The sequence below is a fragment of the Gigantopelta aegis genome, chromosome 3 (genome assembly GCF_016097555.1).
Source record: "Gigantopelta aegis isolate Gae_Host chromosome 3, Gae_host_genome, whole genome shotgun sequence".
In the NCBI taxonomy this organism is placed as follows: domain Eukaryota; kingdom Metazoa; phylum Mollusca; class Gastropoda; order Neomphalida; family Peltospiridae; genus Gigantopelta; species Gigantopelta aegis.
This window is the reverse complement of record NC_054701.1, coordinates 83,940,806-83,965,029: the sequence shown is the minus strand read 5'-3', so window position 1 is coordinate 83,965,029 and position 24,224 is coordinate 83,940,806. Positions and strand designations below refer to the sequence as shown.

Below are 24,224 nucleotides of genomic sequence, written 5' to 3'. Positions count from 1 at the left end.
ATTTAACTTTAATTGATAGCCAGCGTCCAATAAATTCTGAAATTATATCAATGTGTAATAAATGTGTAATAAGTTTAGAATTTGTGTATATTTAACTTTAATTGATAGCCAGCGTCCAATAAATTCTGAACTTATATCAATGCGTAATAAGTTTAGAATTTGTGTATATTTAACTTTGATTGATAGCCAGCGTTCAATAAATTCTGAAATTATATCAATGCGTAATAAGTTTAGAATTTGTGTATATTTAACTTTGATTGATAGCGAGTGGCCAATAAATTCTGAAATTATATCAATGTGTAATAAGTTTAGAATTTGTGTATATTTAACTTTGATTGATAGCCAGCGTCCAATAAATTCTGAAATTATATCAATGTGTAATAAATGTGTAATAAGTTTAGAATTTGTGTATATTTAACTTTGCTTGATAGCCAGCGTCCAATAAATTCTGAAATTATATCAATGTGTAATAAGTTTAGAATTTGTGTATATTTAACTTTAATTGATAGCCAGCGTCCAATAAATTCTGAAATTATATCAATGCGTAATAAGTTTAGAATTTGTGTATATTTAACTTTGATTGATAGCCAGCGGCCAATAAATTCTGAAATTATATCAATGCGTAATAAGTTTAGAATTTGTGTATATTTAACTTTGATTGATAGCGAGTGGCCAATAAATTCTGAAATTATATCAATGCATAATAAGTTTAGAATTTGTGTATATTTAACTTTAATTGATAGCCAGCGTCCAATAAATTCTGAAATTATATCAATGCGTAATAAGTTTATAATTTGTGTATATTTAACTTTGATTGATAGCCAGTGGCCAATAAATTCTGAAATTATATCAATGCGTAATAAGTTTAGAATTTGTGTATATTTAACTTTGATTGATAGCCAGCAGCCAATATACGTTTTAAGCTGGCATGTCTTTAAACATGAATTATTTTATTTATTCATTTGGGAGTTGGGTTGTTTTGTTTATTCCAGGTTTATAATGACCTTCAAACTCATCTAGAACTGATGAAACCAAATGTCGAACAGCTTGACAAGATCCTTAGGGAATTTAAGGTGGAGACGACTGAGCCATTGTCATAGGTCAGTGAAAGGAATACTGTTTTATTTTTTAGTGTTACAGTAATATTGGACATCTTGCTTCTGGGATAACTGACGCATGTATTTTATTTTTCGATCTGTGCATGTAAAAATGTTTAGGTTTGTGTTAAGTGTTTGAATACACTTACCAGTTTCTCAAAAACTTCTCAACAGCTACTTCAGCCTAACTTTATGGCACATAGCTTTGGAGAAAGAAATAGTTGCCAATCACTTACAAGTACATATGGTCAAGTGAAAGGTCAAATGCCAGAAATACATTTCACCACTGGGAATTTATTATTGAACAATGCATTTGATGATTTATAAGACAGGCTTTGTGAAAGGTTTATTAGTGAATAAGAGTTTTGTTTTAATTAACATATATTATCTATTAGTTTTGCTACTACAATACCAATACCATCAGGTAACACTCATGTTAGTTTTTATGTGTAACAGACCAGGGTCCATGCTTATAAAACTTTTAGAGTTCAGACTCAGTCTCTAATGAGAAAAGTAAACTTTAGTTTATTTAACGACGCCACAAGAGCACATTGATTTTTTATCTTATCATCGGCTATTGGACGTTAAACATATGGTCATACTGCCACTGGTTTTTTTTTAGAGGAAACTCACTGTTGCCACATAGGCTATTCTTTTATGACAGGCAGCAAGGGATCTTTTATTTGCGCATTCCTCAGGCAGGATAGCACAAACCATGGCCTTTGTTGAACCAGTTATGGATCACTGGTTGGTGCAAGTGGTTTACACCTACCCATTGAGCCTTGCGGAGCACTCACTCAGGGTTTGGAGTCGGTATCTGGATTAAAAATCCCATGCCTCGACTGGGATCCGAACACAGTACCTACCAGCCTGTAGACCGATGGCCTAACCACGACACCACCGAGGCCGGTCAGACGCTATTAGAGTCTCGAGTCTAGACTCTAAAAGTTTTATAAGCACCAGGCCTGGATGTTCCTTAGTAGACAGTAGGTGGTAATTTAGGCAGCTATTGTCGGTGCTACTGTCAGCCATTTTTCATGCTTTTAGTTATAAACCTCTCTGAATTCAGTAAATATATGTGTTTACTTTTCTCAAACAGCAGCCTGTTTTCAAACACGATGAACTCTATGTTAGCACACACCATTACAACATTCCATTACAAGAATTAATGGTGTGCTATATGTATGTATATATTTTTTTCTAATTGTAGATTGATAATGATATGCCACTAGTGTCATCAAGATTACTGCCCCCGAAAACTACTGCAAACAACTTGCCAGCTTAATTTGGAAAGAATGTACAGTTCACTCTGTCTAAACTGGCCCTATTTCTGATACTGGTTTAAGAGGGATTTATTTTTTAGTTCTAAGTCTGTCACACTATTCTCTTAAATGATAGTCTTGACAGCCAGACATAGATCCGATGTACAGTCCATGTGCTGGGTCTTGTGAAGAAACATAATTGCTCTGAGCAACATTTCTTTTATTTTCATGGTTTCAGTGATCATGCATTGCCAGTATTGTACTGGAATTAAAACAATGAATTCCATATATTTCTGGTTCAAAACCTACTATGTTATGTGAGAAATTTATATATATATATACACAGATATATATTAAAATTTTATAGATATACAAAATTATAATGGATACATGTTTGTGATTTTGGGTTTTTGTTTAAGATTTTAGAATGTGGTTCAAAACCTGTTACGTTAAATAAGAAATTTATAAATATTAAAATTTGTTAGATATATAAAATTTTAATGGATGCATATGTGTGCCTTTGGGTTTTGTTTAAGACATTGAGACAGCTATAACATAATAGAAATACAACCATTTTTGACTGGCTGTTTGGAATTTTAGTTGAATCATGTAATAATGTGGAAGGGAGACAACTATAGTTTGTTTTCTGGATGAATTTCCATCTTTGAATGAAAAAGCATAAAGTTCTACAGATGTAACTATATCTGCATAATTATCTCAGGGACCTAATCATGATTACACAGTTTATTGATGTGTTAAAGTGTTGCTTTCTAATCACTTTTAGACACTTTATTTTTTAACAATTCCAGTTTCAACAGATTGACTTTTTATTTGATATCCAATTGTTAATGGCTTATAAACCATTCTATAGTCCATCCCATTCTCCTACAAAACATTTTTTGTAAATAATTTCAGTTTGGTTTGACATCAGAAGAACAGTAAAAGTGTTTTGGAATTTATTTATTTTTTACTATTTTTGTGTGCAATTTATAAAATAATCAGCTCAGAAATAAATAACTTGTGGTAAATTTTATAGTATGAAAAAAGTGTTCCCTGATTAAACTATTCATGAACTTAAGTTTTGTGGACTGCTACTATTCAGAGACCCACACACTGGTAGTTCCATTTCTTGACAACGTAAAAAGGCGAGAGTGGGAGATGTACCCTAAATTCAGTGACAACAAGCCATGCTAATGTTTGTAGACTATGACTGGTTCCTGGTGTGGTTCAATATGAAGTGCATGCACCAGTCTTCTGAACAGTTTTCTGCGCTATCTATTGAATGCAGTCATAGATGTTAATTTTCCATAGCAGCGACATCAACTTTAGCATTTTGCTTCAACATTAGTGGTTAGGTCGATTTATCATAAACCATCAGTCTTGGATCAGACAAACTTGCTTTATGGCTGCATCTAGACTATAAATGTTTAACTAAAGATGCAAGTTAAAAAAATTAATGACATTATTTATGTTAAATTTTTTAACTTGCTAATAATTTTTATTTAGTTAGTTTTAAGAACTAGATTAATTCTGATTGTTACATCATACATTATTTCTTTATTCACCAAGTGTACTTTATGATAGGAAAGACATGAAATTCTGTTGAATTTTTGTTTTATTGTGGTTATATAATGTTCCGATTACACACATTAACTTATGTTAAGTTACTGCATGAGAAACATTTGTGACTTTTGGTTCACTTTTATTGTATAACAAAGACTCATATGAAGTATGGTGTTCTGGAAAGAATGGAATTTGCAATATTTTATTTCAGGTTTGGATAAAGTATTTAAAAAATCATCCCTTTGTATATAAAGATTAAAACAAATATTTTAAAATCCAGTATGGAAAACTGGACCATATGTTGTCCATCATCATTTAAATCTTTGGAGTTTTTGCTCCGAGTTTTGGGTGTTTGCCATTTTGTTGGTATATCATATTAATATAGTATTGTGTTTATATTTTTAGTACACAAGTTTTAGAAAAATGGATGTTTTATGTATTTTTGTAAATCTTGAAAAAATGTGTATATTTAGAAAACATATGGACATTTGTTATCTCAAAGGTGTACTGTATTAGCATTAATCAGATTATTTTGCTGTATTGTGAGATATTTTCTAAACAACCGACTGTTATACACAAATGGTTAATCATGGTCATGGGGCCGGGGTGAAGTTCGGTGGTAGAACACTTGCATTCACTGCGATGGGTCATAGAACCAATGCCCTCAATGGATTAAGTTTTTGTCCTCATCCCAATTGGTGCCCCATGACTGGTACATAAAAAACAATGGTATGTACAGTCCTGTCTATGGGAAATACATATAAAAGATCCCTTGCTGCCGCTTTATCATTAGATGTAGCCTTTACAGTGGCAGCTGGTGTTTCCTCTCTTTCTCCCTATCAACCAAATGTCGAAATGACCATACATGTACATATGTCAGACACCAGCACCCATATTTACGAAGCTATCGTAGCGCAACGAAAATCGTAAAACCATTTTAGGGTGTAACGTCACTACAGAACACACCATAGTGACGATGATTTTAGGATTACGTAGGCTAAGATTGCTTCGAAAATATGGGCGCTGATAGGTATAGTTTAAAATGTGTTGAGATGTTGATAAACAAATGTCCTTTTCTTTGTCATAGTCTTCTCTTTTTTTTCACAGTCTGATGTGTTAAATTTTGCAGTGTGAAATATTTGTGACCGTTTTGGGTGTTTTTGTTGCATAATATGTTTTTAGTTCACGGTTTAGCTGTGATTTATTTGGGTGCTAAGTGCTGGTTCTTTCATGTACTATACTAATCCTAACGCAGCAACCTTTTTTGTTGTGTAAAATATACATTGGTAACCCTATGTGACTTCTCTTAGCAGGGATAAATAACTACAGATTTTTCACGAATACCTAATTTTAGCCCCGCTTAAAAACTTCCAGTCCTTTGGCTTTGAAAAAATTCTCCCAATATCCCCCCTCCCATCAGACTTTTCAAGACCCTGCATAGATTTTCTGGACTTTTATACACAGTAATTTGCACCTCTTGTTTCAATTTTTTTTTTTTTAATTAATACAAAACTGATAAGAGAAGTTTTTCAAACATTAATACAGTATTCAATTAAAAATGTATAACATTAACACGATACTAATTATAGTGGTGCCTTATAACACAATTGTTTAAAAATGCTTGATGATGTACTTTATGTCATGTTTTGGGGATTTTTTGGTTTTTTTTTACGGTTGTCTCCCATTTGTTACACACCTGCATATTCCCAGTTCTTACACAGTCAGCTTAGGGACTAATTAAGCAAACCCCTATAACCTTAGTGGAACAGTCTAGTCCAATTCAACTGTTCAATTCAATTCAACTTTATTCCATCAAACCAATCACATTGGTACATAATACATGTATGCTTTTGTAAATTGATATGCAAACTGTAAATCAGGAAAATAATGCGTGTTTAAACTAAACAATCCAAGCACGTGTGATTAACATTTACAGTGTGAATATGATTGTAGTATGCTGTAATAAGCCAGTACTCACAAATCGGAAATGAAAATAACACGGACAGAGTTGTCAAGGTTTTTTTCTTCTACTATTAATTAATTGGCAACTTAGTGAATATATGTTCGGTTCTTGTGTCTTAATTGTGAATAGAAGGTGAGTCTACCATTGCATACGAGGTAGAAGGTATAGGATTAGCAGTTCACTCAACCATGACCTACATGTATGTTGTTATAAGGTGTGTAAAAAATGGGAGGATACCTTTTTTAAATTTTGATACTGAATACACTAATTACCTGTAATTAACTATTTTTGAAAGATAATATTACTTCAATTGGCCCAAATCAAAAGCTGGGAGTGTCGATAGGCATGGTCCCCTGAAACTGTATATATACGGTATGATGTAGATCTGGCATCAAAATAAGCAATGTGTTTGATAACCCATGTACATTACTACACATTTATATTTCCATTATTATTATTATTATTATTATTATTATTATTATCATTCCATTATGATGATAATTATTATTATAATTATAAAATCCTTTTAGTATACACACCAATACTTTGTTATTCATTCATGTCACTGTTCTCACTGTACTGATACTGTATGTGTATCTAAACTTTACAGTGGCGAGTGGATCCATAAAATCCATTTAGGGTGCCCCCAATGACATGTGGCCGAAGGTAAAGTGGTCCATGTAGGTCACACTGACTCAGGCCTGATGCATTGGCTCAAGTTATATGTGATGCAATTTTCAATGAACTCTGTAATTGCATGTTTCATTTTTGTCAATGCTTATGTTAATAAAGCTATACTTTTAATGTTATAATTGCACATCTACCACAGTCAATTATCTTGCAAGCAACATGAGAGTACCTATTAATATTTTAACATGCAAAAGAAATTTAAAAATTTCAGACTTACTGAAATGCTTTTCAAATATTTTGAAATTGTATTAATAAAGTGCTTATATAGTCGATGATTAAAACAATATGGCTGAAAATTATTATGCTTGACAATGTTAGATGTCTTTTGCATGTCAGTCTATTAATAGACTTCCTCTAATGCATACATGTATATACTGGTGAAGGACCTACATTCATCATTTCAAGATGTCACCAATCATAAACATTATCCATGTATTTAGCCTTTAAATACAGTGATATCCCTCTGAACTGGACACTCACAGAACTAAGTAAAAAGGTGAGAAATATTAGGTTTACTGAAAATGTATATTTTTTATCGATATTTAAAAAGTCACAAAACTGTCAAAAACAACAACTAAATTGTATATAAAATAATATATTTATGATAATTTGACACTGCGACATTTCACGGTATGTTCCATTGAAAGTTGATGTGGAAATGAATTGATGCTATTAATATATTGTCCACAAAGTGGATTCAAGGTATTGTACTTTTATTTAATATTCTTTATTTCATTAAATAAATAATGTGAAAGAAAAGACAATTTAAGTCCTTCATTGGAAACCCATTAAATTAAATTAAGTCATAGTAAATCCTTATTGTTATTTTGTTAACAGGACAAGTTGCCCATAATTATAATTACAGCCAACTTGAACATGCGTATATACTGTATCTGCCGAGGTGATATTTGGAGCAATTAAGTCTGATAGTCTGGTTTTCAGAGGTACAATTTACATTAAAAAAATACATCAACATAATCAGGGCCCACATTTTTCGAAGCAGTCTTATTCTATGAAATTGTTAAATAATCTTAAGTCATGACGTCACTAGGGCATGTGCTGTAGTGATGTCACACCCTATGATGGTTCTACGATTTCGTAGCGCTAAGATAGCTTTGAAAATATGGGCCCAGGACTCGATTATTAGTTTGCACATGTAGTTTTGGCTAAATTTTGTTGTTAAAAGGTACGTTAAATCATGAGACCATTAAAAATGTGGATTTTTAAGGGAAGTCCAGTTTACTAAGTGTCCAGTATTGAGGGTTTTCACTTTATATTCAAACATACTATATAGGTTGTGATATTATCCATGGAATAAAGCCTTGCTTACGGTGATAACATTATGTCATCTATTCCAGGTGAAAAGAACATGTTTGATTCAATTCATAAATGTTTTAGGAATTTAATTTCCAATTATGGATGTGAGGTTGGTTTTAAAGATTTGTTAAAAAATACTGTTTATATTGTTATATTGTTGGATTCATGTTTGAATAAATTATTTCATAAGAAGTTACTACTTTCGGTATTTTATGTGAATTTGTTTTGTTAACAGAAAAAAACAGTGTTTTTACACACTTGAGAATTTACCTTGTTTTAAATGTTAAAAAAACCCTATCTTGAATTACTAATAAAATTATTAGTGTGATGTGTGTTCAGTTATTAAATTATTTTTTTCATTTGATGAAAAGTAGTATCAGCAAGGATGCCACAAACCATCACATTTTTTAATGGGTTCCCTGATTGCTCTGTTCAGCTGTTAATTTTGTTAACTGCAGCAAAAGTTTTAAATTAACATAAGCATCAGTCACATAGAGCCGAATTTACAAAGCCTGTTTTTCTTAAACGCTGGCGATTAAGCACTGTAAATGTATGTAGCAACATTCATGTAGGGGCGGTATTTAGCTCAATGGGTTGAGTGCTCGCTTGAGGTGCTTGTGTCACATGATCGCACCACCTCTGGATACATTCAGTTGACTGGGTTATTTCTCGTTCCAACCAGTACACCACAACTGATCAAAGATCGTGGTGTGGTGTGTGCTTTCCTGTCTGGGGGAAAAGTGGATATAAAAGATCCTTGCTGCATTAAGAAAAATGTAGCAAGTTTCCTCTTGATGACTACACATCAGTATTTAACTATTACCAAATGTTTGATATCCAATAAATAAATGTGCTCTAGTGGTGTCCTTAAAACAAACTTTTAACATTACTGTAGGACAAAAACAGGATTTGTAAATTAGATCTAGGATGTTTAGAAGATGGAGAATTTCATTTTTGGTACTGTTATGTATTGGGGACTATCACAAGTTTTCAGCTGTTGTGTAAATCTCTAAAAATAAAATTAAATACAATATACTTCCACTTTCATGCTTACTGTTTGTAGTAGGTCCTAATTCCATATCTGCCTAAAATAATTTTGTACAATTTTATTTTTTCTTCCAACCATCAAGCAAAATTTGAACAAATTGGTTGGAAGAGAATTCAGAATGTATTAAACGATACGATGTTTTACTTTTCAACATTTTAATAGGTTTTGTTATTAAAGATCAGTAGACTAACCCACTGTATTTTAATGACTACAAACTCTAGGTTGCATAGTACCAAAGAAGAGAGTACCGTGTCAAAGTTCGACGTGCACCGTCAAATATTTACGGAGTAAAAGCAGCTGTGGGTGTGATTGGTAGTAATATGTGACATTGATTATTTGTGCAAATACTATTATCCATTGACAATAAATAAATACACTTTTATTTGTTATGCAGTATATACCAGAGGTTGAAACTAATGCGGGGTACCTCCAAAAATGGAACTGCAATTTTCAGCAAAAATGATGGTTGCTATTAAAAACATAAATTAAATCTCTTAAATGATACGTAACCCCCCATTTTCTTGCAGCTAGATTAGATGTGAGGTGCCACACTTTCTATTGCTGTACTTCCTGGGTGTGTTGAAACGCTGCTTATATCAGTTTTATTAGTAAACGTTAACATTATCGGCAATAGGAATTGATTTGGTCTAATGGAACCTATAGCATATATTCACTATATTATCATTATTTTATATTGTATGCCATTTACTGTTATTTGACAGTCATAATTGCTTAATTAGGGTACACTCAGGCATGGGAGTTCATAATGACGTTGACCGTGGCATTAATTTACTGTGCACTGCTGAGAATAGAGTTTGAAAAAAAAGTCTGTGCTGACCAATTGGAGATTTTGGCCCATATTTTTTACTTAAAATATTTTAAAGCTTATTTATCCAAGGTGATGGACATGTCATATAACACTAATCTTATTTAGGATAATAAGTCTAGGCAAGATGAAATAAGCTATTAGTAATAATTTATTTTTAGTTAAAAAATAATGTTAGCTGATATTAGGTTAAGCTTTTAGATCTCCATCAACGATGTGTATTTGAATGCAATTGGCTCTGGAATGACTATATTTAAATAACCTGATTTCTGCTGTAATTTTAACATACTTTTTAGGTTGGTGAATTATGTTTTAGGCAAATATGGGAGTTTTTACAATTGTTTTTGTGAGTTTGGCAAAAACATTAAAATCTACAGAAGTGGGTTCTGTGTAGCCATTTTGCATTCTCTTCTTTATTTGTACACAAATATAAGCTTGGTAATGATAGCTTTAGGTCAGTTCATTAAATCTTGTCCATATATTCAGTGAGTTTTCTATAGTAAAGGGTATTTGAAGTATATACCAAGTACAAGAGCAATTTTGACACAGTTGTTAATCTACCTAGGAGTGTGTTAGTATTATCTTCCACTATTACCACACTTGTAAAGCTATATTTTCCAATATTACTATGTAAATGATGTGTTACATTACAGATTGTAGTAATGCATATGATATAAATATTATATTCAGTTAAAACAGAAAATAATTAAAGAAAAATGACTTTCGCATTCTTTTGATGGATTGAATGTGCTTTTTTTATGACAAATAAAAAATAAAGATGTAAAACCCTAATGATAACTCTAGATATGATACATGTCTGTAAGCACCAATCACTGGAGATTATTAATAAAATATCAACAGATATATTGGTAGCTGTCAGTGGATTTAATAATGCATATATAAAAACCAACTAGGCTGATGGGTTTGAAAATATTGCATTCAGTGACTTGACATCCAAGCATAGTCCATACCTTGGGTGTTTACCCCACCATGATGTGTACCACATTAATTTACTACTATTTGTGGATGCAGTGGTGTTCATTTCAGATACCACATGTAATACGCTTTTTTTCTAGTGAAGTTCTTATCATATGCCCATTAAAGTCTTTCAAAACACAGGGTCACTGCAATAAATGAGTTTTAAGGTAATTATTTATTGGAAATGAGAGACTCTGACTATGCATGCACACACTACATATACAACTAAGCATACACAACCAACCCATAGTATGTATCTTCAAGAGTAGTATTTTTATTTATTATTTGTTTTAAATATGATACATTGCATTTGTATACAACTTTGCATAACACTGATGCTTCCTGAGGTGTACATTAAATGAGGTTGCACTGTAGGAACAACACTTTCAATTATGTTGTCACATCATATCAGAACACAGAAGATCCTGATAGTCATGAAAACACCCAATTGGACACTTTTTGAAAAATATATTTTGTTGATATAGGTTGCATAGTACCAAAGAAGAGAGTACCGTGTCAAAGTTCGACGTGCACCATCAAATATTTACGGAGTAAAAGCAGCTGTGGGTGTGATTGGTAGTAATATGTGACATTGATTATTTGTGCAAATACTATTATCCATTGACAATAAATAATTACACTTTTATTTGTTATACAGTTGTTATGCAGTATATACCAGAGGTTGAAACTAATGCGGGGTACCTCCAAAAATGGAACTGCAATTTTCAGCAAAAATGACGGTTGCTATTAAAAACATAAATTAAATCTCTTAAATGATACGTGACCCCCCCCCCCCCCCCCCCCCCCATTTTCTTGCAGCTAGATTAGATGTGAGGTGCCACACTTTCTATTGCTGTACTTCCTGGGTGTGTTGAAATGCTGCTTATATCAGTTTTATTAGTAAACGTTAACATTATCGGCAATAGGAATTGATTTGGTCTAATGGAACCTATAGATAGTCCCTTTAAATTTAAATGATACTATTCTGTTGTCGCATTAAAAACCCCAAACTCATTTCTTCATTTCAAAACAAACAAAGAAGAAACTAAGACATCATTGAGCTTTATTTCATTTGATAAAGATGCATTCTGTATGCACATATTTCTGTAATCTATAGTTTAGATCTATAATATAGTTGAACAGTGGTAAAAATTAATGTAGTGAGATTCTTCTTAAATACATATATACACAAATATACTAGTACATTGAATTAAATTAATAATTTGTTGTACTAAACAAAATTCCTCTGCTATAACTCCCTTCCACTCGCACTCCCACCCCTTCTGAATCCAACCAACCAAAAACATCCATGTTTTCTATAATCCAACATTATCATGAACATTAATACTAACTGGCTCATGCTGCTGTAACAATGCTGATTATTGTGGTCACTAGGGAGATTTAGGAGGGGGATATAAGCAAACCCCTATTGGACAATTATTACCTTGAAAACATTTAATGTTGGCCATAAAATGTACTTGTTTGGTATGAAAACAAACTCCTTGTAAACAATTTTGGTGACCCTAATATTACCGTAGTGTTATTCCAGATTGACTATTTGTACAATATGTTTGTAGAAGTTTCTACAAGTCTCCTTGGGCGAAAAAAAAAAAGCGCAATAAAAAAAAATTAAGCTACACACTAAAAAATTGCAATGAAGAAATTAAGCTACACACTAACATTGCACACTAATTTGAGTTGCTGGAATGTGAGTATTAGTACAGTAGACTTGGAACCAGGGTTAATACTGCATTTATCAGAAGTCATAAATATCGTATTTCTCAATTCATAAGTCGTGCAGAGCGTTTGGGGAAATAACCCATGAACACAACTTGTGAACTGAGGTAGAATGTCTCAATCTTCACAACTTGTGGAAAAAATGGCGGAACAAACAAATCATTTGTGATTTGCATGAACACTTTCCACTTGGTGAAGTCATGTTCATAATTTGGAATTTGTGACTTCAAGATATTCACGATCACCAAATGAACACAGCATAAATGGTACTGATGAAATATGCCAGTATACACAGATTGTCGGAATACACAGACTGCCAGAATAGACAGATTTCACTCAAGCTGTTGTCCCTTAACAGGTCTGTTTACACACAAATCTGGATTACACAGATGCCGGTTTGGAGAGTCCACTAAATCATCCCCTGAGAAAACAACATTTTAGTATTTCATCAACTAGAATTGTTCCCCAACATTTCCAAAGGTACATGTTGAATTCTTGGACCTGGTTGTTCAAAGCATAGTTAAATTAATCCTGGGTTAGTGTTATATTTCTTTTTAATTATTTTTGCAGAAATACAAAAAAAAAAAAACCTTTAGATATGATCATGTATGGATACCTTTGATTGTTCTAAATCAGGTTTCCACATTATGTTTTCAATTATTATTTGTACTGATTCAGTCCTTGGTTTAAAACTTTCTGTTAACCGCTTGTTAAGCTAACTAATGTTTGAACAACCGGCCTCAGATCATTCTAACCTAAAGTAGATATCTAAGGTACCCTATAGTAACGGACTGTTTTTTGTTTTTGTTTTCAATTTAATGAAGTTTTGTACTTTCATCTACTTGAGTTTTACATATACACTCGCCCCAGCTATCTGGACTGTCTGTCCTAAACATCGGTTAATGATCAGTGATAGAAAAATTCTCACTACAGCGGACTCACCAATGAACTAATAAAAGTGACTTTTAAAGCAGTAACCAATTCATTTTCTTATTTCTTCATATTCTAATAATTAAATTTTCTTGACGTTTAGATACACTTTACAGTAATCTGATTGGTTGAGAGTTGCTTCCTATTTTGCGTTCATATTTCAGTGAACCGAAAAAATATAAGCTATGGTTACACCACCCCCCCTCCAACACGCCTTACTTGCACTACTTTTCTTCAACTAGCTGGATTATTCAGTCAACCATATTTAGATATTTTGAAGAAAACGCATGTGAAAGATACAAAAAGCAATAAAACTGTGACACAGAAACCACGTAATAGTATACCTTTTTATACAATAAATCAATGGAAAATGCTATAGCAGAGTAGATGTACACATTGATGAAAAATGTCATCGCTAATAAAATGAGACTCATCCTGATATTGTCAATACATAAATATCTGGGGCAATAAATATATTTTAAAACAAATAATTAAAAAAATATAATAAAATGAGACTCGGTCGTTGGCCAAAGAAAAGTAATAAAGTTCATTTATTACCCATACGGGCAGAGAGAATTGGGGAAAGAAAAATGATGTTTCCCTAGCGAAAGAAAAACATAATTTCTCACCCTAGATACGTTTTGACATCATAAATAGTGCTTCACTATAGGTGGTTAATTGTGTGTAAGAATAGTTTCCATGGATGGCAGTCATGTCAACAACTAACTTATGTCATCAGTGATACGTACGTCACAGCTATGATACAACAGTATCTCTTAAATATCTTCCATAAAACGATAAATATTGAAAATGGGTACCGTAATAAACAGAATACCCAACTCACTACTCGGCAATACCGTTTATCTCGCACTTGTGAACTGATGTTGTCCTTTCCTCGCCAAAGGCTCAGGAAGAACAAGAAGAACAACATCAATTCACTTGTGCAAGATAAACGGCATTGCCGAGTAGCGAGTTGAGTATTGTTATTTCTAAGCATTGTCTACAGCTGTTGACAAAAATTAAACGGTTCCCCTGACAGTGTAAGTATTTGACACATTCCCTTCATTCACATTTATGAAATATAAACTAAACACAGATAGGAAAATCCCTTCCAACATAATGTAACAAGCCGTCAAAATGCACAAAGCTGAGACTAGCAGAAAATGACATCACTTGTGACTTATTAAAATTACATCATTTACCAAACGATGTCATTTGGCAATCACCTGATTCAATTAATAGTGAATGAATGTTTACACAAACAATTTTACAGGCGTATTTAAAGCTAAACAAAACAAATTTAGACACGTATTGTTAAATTATGCATATAAATTTAATTATAAGATTTGACAGCAATTATATTTTGGTTCATGCAAGAATGAACTGAAAAAAATGCACACTTTTGTACAACCCACTATGCAGTTATACAGTGTGCACAGTGATTCATTTTTATCTGAAACAAAAAATAATTGTGGTCAATTCTTAATAATCCCAGGGAACATCAAATTTCTGAGATACCTAAACAATTTTAAAACATTAAACAGTAGATGGTAATCAATTTTCAATTGACTAGAAATATTGCTAATCATGATTTGAATACATAATATTCCCTGAATCTCTGAGGCCAATTTTTGGTTTTGCAGCATCAATCTTTAGTGTGTGGCAATATCTCTTATGTGTGACAGTGTTGTTGTTTTTAAAGCCTACACAACCCATAAGCTGCTGAATCATCTAAACAAAGTCCACATATTCTACGCCGAATACACACGTTCACCTACAGGATCCTGGTTTCAAGACGGGGTGCACGCTCTGAACTTCTTGATACACCAAGCCTGAAAAAACCCCAGAGAGAAGTATTCAATGTAGGGCCTCCACGAGTCCAACATATTGGACTCAAGTACTCGAGGGTCAACCTGGACCTGGACCTGAGTACCCGATACTTACACTAGATGATGATAAAGGAATAAAGTAAAATAGCATTATGAATTTTAATTCCAGCACTGAACATGGATGCCAAATCATGCCATTGTATTGCATTTAGAAACCGGTTGATATGTTCGGTGTTGTGATGGGCGGACAGCCAGTTTAAAAAGAGAAACTGGTGAATGATCGTATAATTATTGTGTAACTTATATCGTTGATTATCTACTGCTGAAAATATTATCCTACATTGTCCATTGTATTATAGCTGATCATTGTATTCCACCTTGTATGGGTAATCGCGTCCTGTGAATGGATTTGAGTCTTGCTAGACTCAACCCATGCCTGAGTACTCGAGTACTCGTGGAGACCCTAATTCAATATGTTATACAGCGCTAAAAATGAGACAACCTCATGGCAGTATCTTTATGTAACCGTTTGGTTTGTGCCAAAATTAGTATAATTTATTAGTGGTATTCCATTGATCGATTCTAATAAAAAAAGAAAAAAATTGATCGGTCAGTCTCTACTGATGTGATGATTGATTATAAAAATCTCTAACTGAGTGTCACAGAAAATAACTAATTGTTCCTCCAATGATGAAATTGATGTAAATATTTTGAGTTGGGGGTTTGTTTTAATATGTGTATAAATAAAACAAGCATTCTGAAAGTACTGCTAAAACAATAGGCTAAATTAAATGTCTCCTACCATGTACAATACATTTTCATATCTGCCAAGTTCAAGGGCCATAACTCTGCCAAAAATGGGAAAATTGCCATGGAATTAAAACTTGATCAATAACAGTACAGTGAGTGGGCCACAGATGTGGATCAATCACAGACCGATTGTGCACTAGGCGAGCACTTTACCACTGGGCTATGTCCTACCCCATATAGTCCTTATACGGTAATGCAAATTCTTATATAATTCTGAGTGTAATCGATTATAGAAGTGATGATCGATGATGAAATTCCAACCTATTCCCAACACAAAGTTTGGGTTGTGGAGTGTCGGATGAATTTTTAGGTGATTATACACCAGAAATAAATTTCACATGATTGAAGGTGAAGAAAACATTACTACATCAAACAAGAAAAAAAGGGCCGTTCAAATATTATGTAACGATATATTTGTCAAAATTAGACACCCTCCCTCCTCCTTTAATGCTCTGTAACACTAGACCATACACCCACAAAATATTACGTAATGCTTGAAGACACCCCTCTTTCTGATCACAAATAAGTCATGTGATGGATGTAGGCCTGCTCTAATGTAATTTTAACATACTGTTTTGTGATTTGGGATCTTATACACATTTCAAGTCGATTTATAATCCTTATTGTGTGTATGCATCTAGCTATGTTAAACACTGTTACAGTGATAGAGCGTTTATTAAAAAAAATTAAAAAGATTTGAGTAAATGGTTTAAAAAGTGTTACGTCACAGTGTTAACTACACCAACCCACCCCCTATAATGCTACATAACGTTTGGACCTACACCAACCCACCCCCAGTAATGAAACAACGTTTGGACCTACACCAACCCACCCCCTGTAATGCCACATAACGTTTGGACCTACACCAACCCACCCCATGTAATGCCACATAACGTTTGGACCTACACCAACCCACCCTCTGTAATGCCACATAATGTTTGGACCTACACCTACCCACCCCCTGTAATGCCACATAATGTTTGGACCTACACCTACCCACCCCCTGTAATGCTACATAATGTTTGGACCTACACCAACCCACCCCCTGTAATGCTACATAATGTTTGGACCTACACCAACCCACCCCCTGTAATGCTACATAATGTTTGGATCTACACCAACCCACCCCCTGTAATGCTACATAATGTTTGGATCTACACCAACCCACCCCCTGTAATGCTACATAATGTTTGGACCTACACCAACCCACCCCCTGTAATGCTACATAATGTTTGGACCTACACCAACCCACCCCCTGTAATGCTACATAATGTTTGGACCTACACCAACCCACCCCCTGTAATGCTACATAATGTTTGGACCTACACCAACCCACCCCCTGTAATGCTACATAATGTTTTGGACCTACACCAACCCACCCCCTGTAATGCTACATAATGTTTGGACCTACACCAACCCACCCCCTGTAATGCTACATAATGTTTGGACCTACACCAACCCACCCCCTGTAATGCTACATAATGTTTGGACCTACACCAACCCACCCCCTGTAATGCCACATAACGTTTGGACCTACACCAACCCACCCCCTGTAATGCCACATAATGTTTGGACCTACACTTACCCACCCCCTGTAATGCCACATAACGTTTGGACCTACACCAACCCACCCCCTGTAATGCTACATAATGTTTGGACCTACACCAACCCACCCCCTGTAATGCCACATAACGTTTTGACCTACACCTACCCATCCCCTGTAATGCTACATAACGTTTGGACCTACACCTACCCACCCCCTGTAATGCTACATAACGTTTGGACCTACACCAACCCACCCCCTGTAATGCCACATAACGTTTGGACCTACACCCACCACCCCATGTAATGCCACATAACGTTTGGACCTACACCAACCCACCCTCTGTAATGCCACATAATGTTTGGACCTACACCTACCCACCCCCTGTAATGCGACATAATGTTTGACCTACACCTACCCACCCCCTGTAATGCTACATAATGTTTGGACCTACACCAACCCACCCCCTGTAATGCTACATAATGTTTGGACCTACACCAACCCACCCCCTGTAATGCTACATAATGTTTGGATCTACACCAACCCACCCCCTGTAATGCTACATAATGTTTGGATCTACACCAACCCACCCCCTGTAATGCTACATAATGTTTGGACCTACATTTACCCACCCCCTGTAATGCTACATAATGTTTGGACCTACACCAACCCACCCCCTGTAATGCTAACATAATGTTTGGACCTACACCAACCCACCCCTGTAATGCTACATAATGTTTGGACCTACACCAACACCCCCTGTAATGCTACATAATGTTTGGACCTACACCAACCCACCCCCTGTAATGCTACATATGTTTGGACCTACACCAACCCACCCCCTGTAATGCTACATAATGTTTGGACCTACACCAACCCACCCCCTGTAATGCCACATAACGTTTGGACCTACACCAACCCACCCCCTGTAATGCCACATAACGTTTGGACCTACACTTACCCACCCCCTGTAATGCCACATAACGTTTGGATAGGTTTGTTTTTTTTGTGTTTTTTGTTGTTTTTTAGCTATAATGGCATTTCAATGTACAATTCATAACATTTGAAAATCATGCATTACACCAACCCACCCCCTGTAATGCTACATAATGTTTGGACCTACACCAACCCACCCCCTGTAATGCCACATAACGTTTTGACCTACACCTACCCATCCCCTGTAATGCTACATAACGTTTGGACCTACACCTACCCACCCCCTGTAATGCTACATAACGTTTGGACCTACACCAACCCACCCCCTGTAATGCCACATAACGTTTGGACTACACCAACCAACCCCCTCGAGCATTACGTAATATTTTAATGGCCCCAAAATACCATACAGTGAGTCTGAGTGGTGGTAGGTTATCAAGTATCTTTAACTGTCTAAATTAGTTATGAACTGAGATGTAGATAGTCTGAATTCAACACAATTCTATCTTTAAAAGAAGGGATGCTTCTTGCTGAGCCAAAGTAATGTACTGAGTCTGTAATGCCAGTGGTTGGAGTATTCTATTGTAAAAGACCAGTTACAGTAATTATGTCATCATATCTGACGAAATGCCAGCCAATAAATATTTTGACAAACGCGATTATTATTATCATAAATTTAATTATAGTACTCGTAAAGGACCATTTACAATTATAAAAATTTTCACAAATGTACAAAACCTTTTTTTTTCATTATCTGCTCATCCCTTCCTAAAAGGTACCAAGACTCATTGTCTGTGTGGGATCATGTCTATGTTCCTTCAGTTCTATGTTCCCTCAGCTCTATATTCCCAATGTTTTCGACGTTTACCTAACCCTAACCTAACCCTAACTCTTGTAGAACATAGAGCTGACCCCGTCTGTATACTACATGAATACTCACGCTTCCATTCTGGAATAGACAGATTTTGATCTTCGAAAGTCTGATCGAAGACCTCTGCCGTGGGTTCATCGGACGGATCTGCTAATTGCTTAAAATACGGGTGAGCAAGAGCGGTAGTGGCATCAATGCGTGTGTCGGAATCCAAATCCAACATTTTCTCCAACAGATCAATGGCTGGGGACAAAAAAAAACAACAACATAATTTGTGAAAATAAAAATATATACTAACTGAATGATATTGGAAACAGTTGCACATTAGCAGAAAACAAATATTAAAAAAGAAAAAGAAACAAGGTTTTTTTTTGTAGTCTTGCAAATTAAATATAGATTAAGAATATCAAAAGTAAAAATATAAATGCAAATGTAAATTATTTAAAGCTACTGTTAGGCAATGTAAAATATTTAAAGCTACTGTTAGGCAATGTAAAACATTTAAAGCTACTGTTAGGCAATGTATCCTGGTGCATCCTGGCGCATGTAATAAATAGCTCGTAACCTAGTGTTGATGTCTTTAATACAAGTAACAGTACATAACAATTTATACATAATCGATCACCAGAAATATTTGACAAAGATATAGATGATTTTAATTTCATTGCAAACAATGGATATTTCACACTGATAAATATTCTAAAAATAGAAAATGTATTCAATTTGTAACATGAGTCTTCAAAAAGGCCCTATTACTGGTAGTCAAAAACATATCTTACAATGGAAAGGAAGGAACTGTTTTAGTTAACGAAGCACCCAACACATTTTATTTACGGTTATATGGCATCAGACATATGGTTAAGGACCACACAGATATTGAGAGAGGAAACCCGCTGTCGCCACTTCATGGGCTACTCTTTTTGATTAGCAACAAGGGATCTTTTATATGCACCATCCCACAGACAGGATAGTACATACCACAGCCTTTGTTACACCAGTTGTGGAGCACTGGCTGGAACAAGAAATAGCCCAATGGGTCCACCGATGGGGATCGATCCTAGATCGACCATGCATCAAGCAAAAGCTTTACCACTGGGCTACGTCCAACCCACTTACAATGGGAGTAAATTGAGGATAGTCATTTTAATTGTTACATTGGTACTTGGTAATCCTATTTGCTTAGCACATATTATTGCATAAAACAGAAAAATCACCTGATGGACTGGCTCCTATAAAAACTTCAGCAAAGTTTTTCTTCATACACTTTGGTAAAGATTTAATGTACTTCCTTGCCTGCAAACAATTAGTATCCCGCACATTACACTAATCTGAAGACATAAACACATACATGTACACATACTTGTTATTAATCATTGGCTATTGGATGTCAAACATTTAGTAATTTTGATATATAGTCTTAGAGAGGAAACCGACTACATTTTTTCATTAGTAGAAAGGGATCTTTTATATGCACATTCCCACAGACAAGATAGCACATACCACAACCTTTGACCATTTGTGTGCACTGGTTGGAATGAAAAAAAACAATCAATGGATCCACTGAGGTAGTTCGATCCTGCGATGCAAGCACCTCGGGCGAGTGCTCAACCGACTGAGCTAAATCCTGTCCCCCACAGCCAAAGAAAGACCTATTTGTGATGAGCTTGATCTGCAGCATGCATATACATTGTGGTTGCAATTTCACTCTTTGCTGAGAGACCTTCAAACCAAAAATCATCTGATTCTTTTCCCGAGAGTTCAAAGAAAGATGCCACATGAAAATATCAATTGGCTGGTGCAATGCAGGCAGATGTCATATTTTGCATTATCACTTCAAAGTGGACAACCAGTACAGGGCTCAGACTTAACAACAGCATCGATGGCAAATGCCGTCATTGAGATATAAATTGTCATAGGTAGAGAGCATCACCAATGGCATTTTTGTTTTGTGCTGTCGATAAAGATCCTCAACAATAGCAAAATGTATACACCTGGTGTACATTATCTGCATATATTTAACATTTGCTCATTTGAAATATGTCTACATACAGCAAAATAACCTTTCAGTCATGTTTATTCGCTGCAAATGTCACTTTAATTTTTTTTTACCATAGGCAGGCTCAAAATTGCCATCATATGGCTATTTCACCCATGGCAATTCTTTTCAAAATTGCTGTGGGAGACAAATTCTTAATTTCGAGCCCTGCAGTATCTTTTACAAGAAACATAACAGCCAAATATTATCCCTTCAACTGAGAGCATTAAGGTTTATCCATTGGCAAAAAATCACTAAAGCACATTGATTTATTAATCATCGGCTATTGGATGTCAAACATATGGTCATTTTGACACATTTTTCCATTAGTAGCAATGAATCTTTTATATGCACCATCTCACAGACAGGATAGCACATACCACAGCTTTTGATATACCAGTTGTTGTGCACTGGCTGGAATGAGAAATAGACCAATGGGCCCACCAATGGGGATCGATCCTAAGGCTAACCGCGCATCAGGCGTGCAGTTTACCACTAGGCTACATCCTACTCTCTGCCATCAGTAAAGTCCCTGACCTACGACCATTGCTGTCAGTGTCATCATTAAGTTCAAGCCCTGTTAAGTGAACCCAACAAGGATGTACATGTTACCATGGCTGGCTCTCTCACCCAGTCTTTCCCCGACTGAGAACCTGCAGGACCAATTAGGCAGACAGGTGAGAAGACAACGTCAGCAACCATATATGTATGTCTTCTGAATATGTTGCAAGAGTGGAGATGTATCTCCATGGCAACTACCAACCATCTGATTGTGTCTAGGCATTGCCAGTGCCAGGCTGTATTCAACGGCAGAGGTTCATTCACCCGCTACCTAGTGTATGAACTTTCATTTTGGATGGATAGAGGATTGGTCGTGAGTGTTTTTTAATATGGAAAATATCAATCAAGTCTTATGTTAGTCCGTATTCAGCTACATGGTAAATACTTCAGCTACATGATAAAAACTTCTAGCTACATGATAAATTCTTCCAGCTACATGATTAAAAACTGCAGCTACATAGTAAATACTTCATCTACATGATAAAAACTTCAGCTACATGATACAAATTTCAACCACAAGATAAATACTCCCACTACATGATATAGAGAATAATACATGAGTGGCTGTTAGATACCATTTATCTCACGAGTTGTTTTAAACTGCATCTAATGAGTGAAACAGTTTGATATGTTTTTAAACAAGTTGTGAGATACATGTAAACAGACATGAATGTATTATTCTGTTTCTTACATATCCTCAAAAACCAGTTTTTAAGCAAAATTTAACATCTTTTTTGACTAAAGTTATTTACAGCTGTTGCACTTATAGCTAACTTACGCATCACAGACCCATGATTGTCAGGTTAACTATACATCAAAATGTAATCGATTTCAATTGTGTAGGTTTTCAATGGATGTATAGCAGTGGTGACCTGGTCATCACCTAGGAGTAGTTCACCAAGGTAAACATCTACGGTCCGTTTTTTAACATTTTGACATTTATTGGACCCGACACAGCAATAAACATCTCAATAATAAATATCGTGCTGGAGATGTTTATCTTGATGAACTACACCTAGGAGCAGCCGGTCGTATCTCTTGAAATTGTTAACACATGTACGTGTGTAAACAACCCATGCGTTATAAAAAAAATAATGCATGGTGTTCTCACCAATGGGTGTGTAAGAAAAACACTTCCACTACATGATAAAAACTTCAGCTACACAATAAAAACTTCAGCTACATGATAAATATTTCAGCTATACGATAAATATTTTAGTTACATGATAAATGCTTCCACTACATGATAAATACTTTAGCTACATAGTAAATACTTCAGTTACATGATAAATACTTCAGTTACATGATAAATACTTCCACTAAATATTAAATACTTTAGCTACATAGTAAATACTTCAGTTACATGATAAATATTTTAGTTACATGATAAATGCTTCCACTACATGATAAATACTTTAGCTACATAGTAAATACTTCAGTTACACGATAAATACTTCAGTTATATGATAAATACTTCCACTAAATATTAAATACTTTAGCTACATAGTAAATACTTCAGTTACATGATAAATACTTCCACTACATATTAAATACTTTAGCTACATAGTAAATACTTCAGTTACACGATAAATACTTCAGTTATATGATAAATACTTCCACTAAATATTAAATACTTTAGCTACATAGTAAATACTTCAGTTACATGATAAATACTTCCACTACATATTAAATACTTTAGTTACATAGTAAATACTTCAGTTACATGATAAATACTTCAGTTACATGATAAATACTTCAGGTTCACAATGAATTTACTCACATGTTCACTGGGTATTTTGGCAAGGAGAACTGCTCCAGGTGTGCCCACTAATGAAAAAATCTTGAGAAGTTGGTCAATTTCTGACACAAAAATCAGGAAAGCAAACATGATTTCCAAGGCCCAAAACACACCAAAAGTCTGATGAGTCTGGTGCTGTCAAAAAATAGTGCATGTTCTATTGTGTCTGCTGTCAGATCTGTAGATCAGACAAGGTGTTATTTGTCACATTTGAATCAGTGATTTTCGTTATTGATTAGCACCACTCACATATAAACATTCTGCCAAGCTTTAAAGAAATGATAAAAGGAAAATAATAGTAAACGGCACTTCAGCATTATGGTTATTTGGTGTCTGACATAGGTTTAGGCACCACACCACAATTTGTCATACTTGTTGTAGCAGTTTAACAATGTTAGTTCAGTTTTTAATATATATATATATATATATA

The 24,224-nt window shown here is 34.7% G+C and overlaps 2 protein-coding genes across 2 annotated transcripts in view; one reads left to right on the top strand and one right to left on the bottom strand.

Moving 5' to 3' along the window:
* Positions 1-8,220, top strand: part of LOC121369197 (glycolipid transfer protein-like) — a 28,431-nt gene extending 20,211 nt beyond the window's left edge. The window contains exons 6-7 of the mRNA XM_041494115.1: positions 993-1,100; positions 2,308-8,220. Of these exons, the coding sequence (XP_041350049.1) occupies positions 993-1,100 (108 nt within the window). The 3' untranslated portion in view covers positions 2,308-8,220. The remainder of the gene's footprint in view (positions 1-992; positions 1,101-2,307) is intronic.
* A 3,570-nt stretch (positions 8,221-11,790) lies between these two features.
* LOC121369196 (mitogen-activated protein kinase 14A-like) overlaps positions 11,791-24,224 on the bottom strand; it is a 17,383-nt gene continuing 4,949 nt past the window's right edge. The window contains exons 3-6 of the mRNA XM_041494114.1: positions 23,777-23,856; positions 20,615-20,693; positions 19,470-19,643; positions 11,791-15,243 (exon numbers count right to left, since the gene is read on the bottom strand). Coding sequence (XP_041350048.1) covers positions 15,182-15,243; positions 19,470-19,643; positions 20,615-20,693; positions 23,777-23,856 — 395 coding nt within the window. The 3' untranslated portion in view covers positions 11,791-15,181. The remainder of the gene's footprint in view (positions 15,244-19,469; positions 19,644-20,614; positions 20,694-23,776; positions 23,857-24,224) is intronic.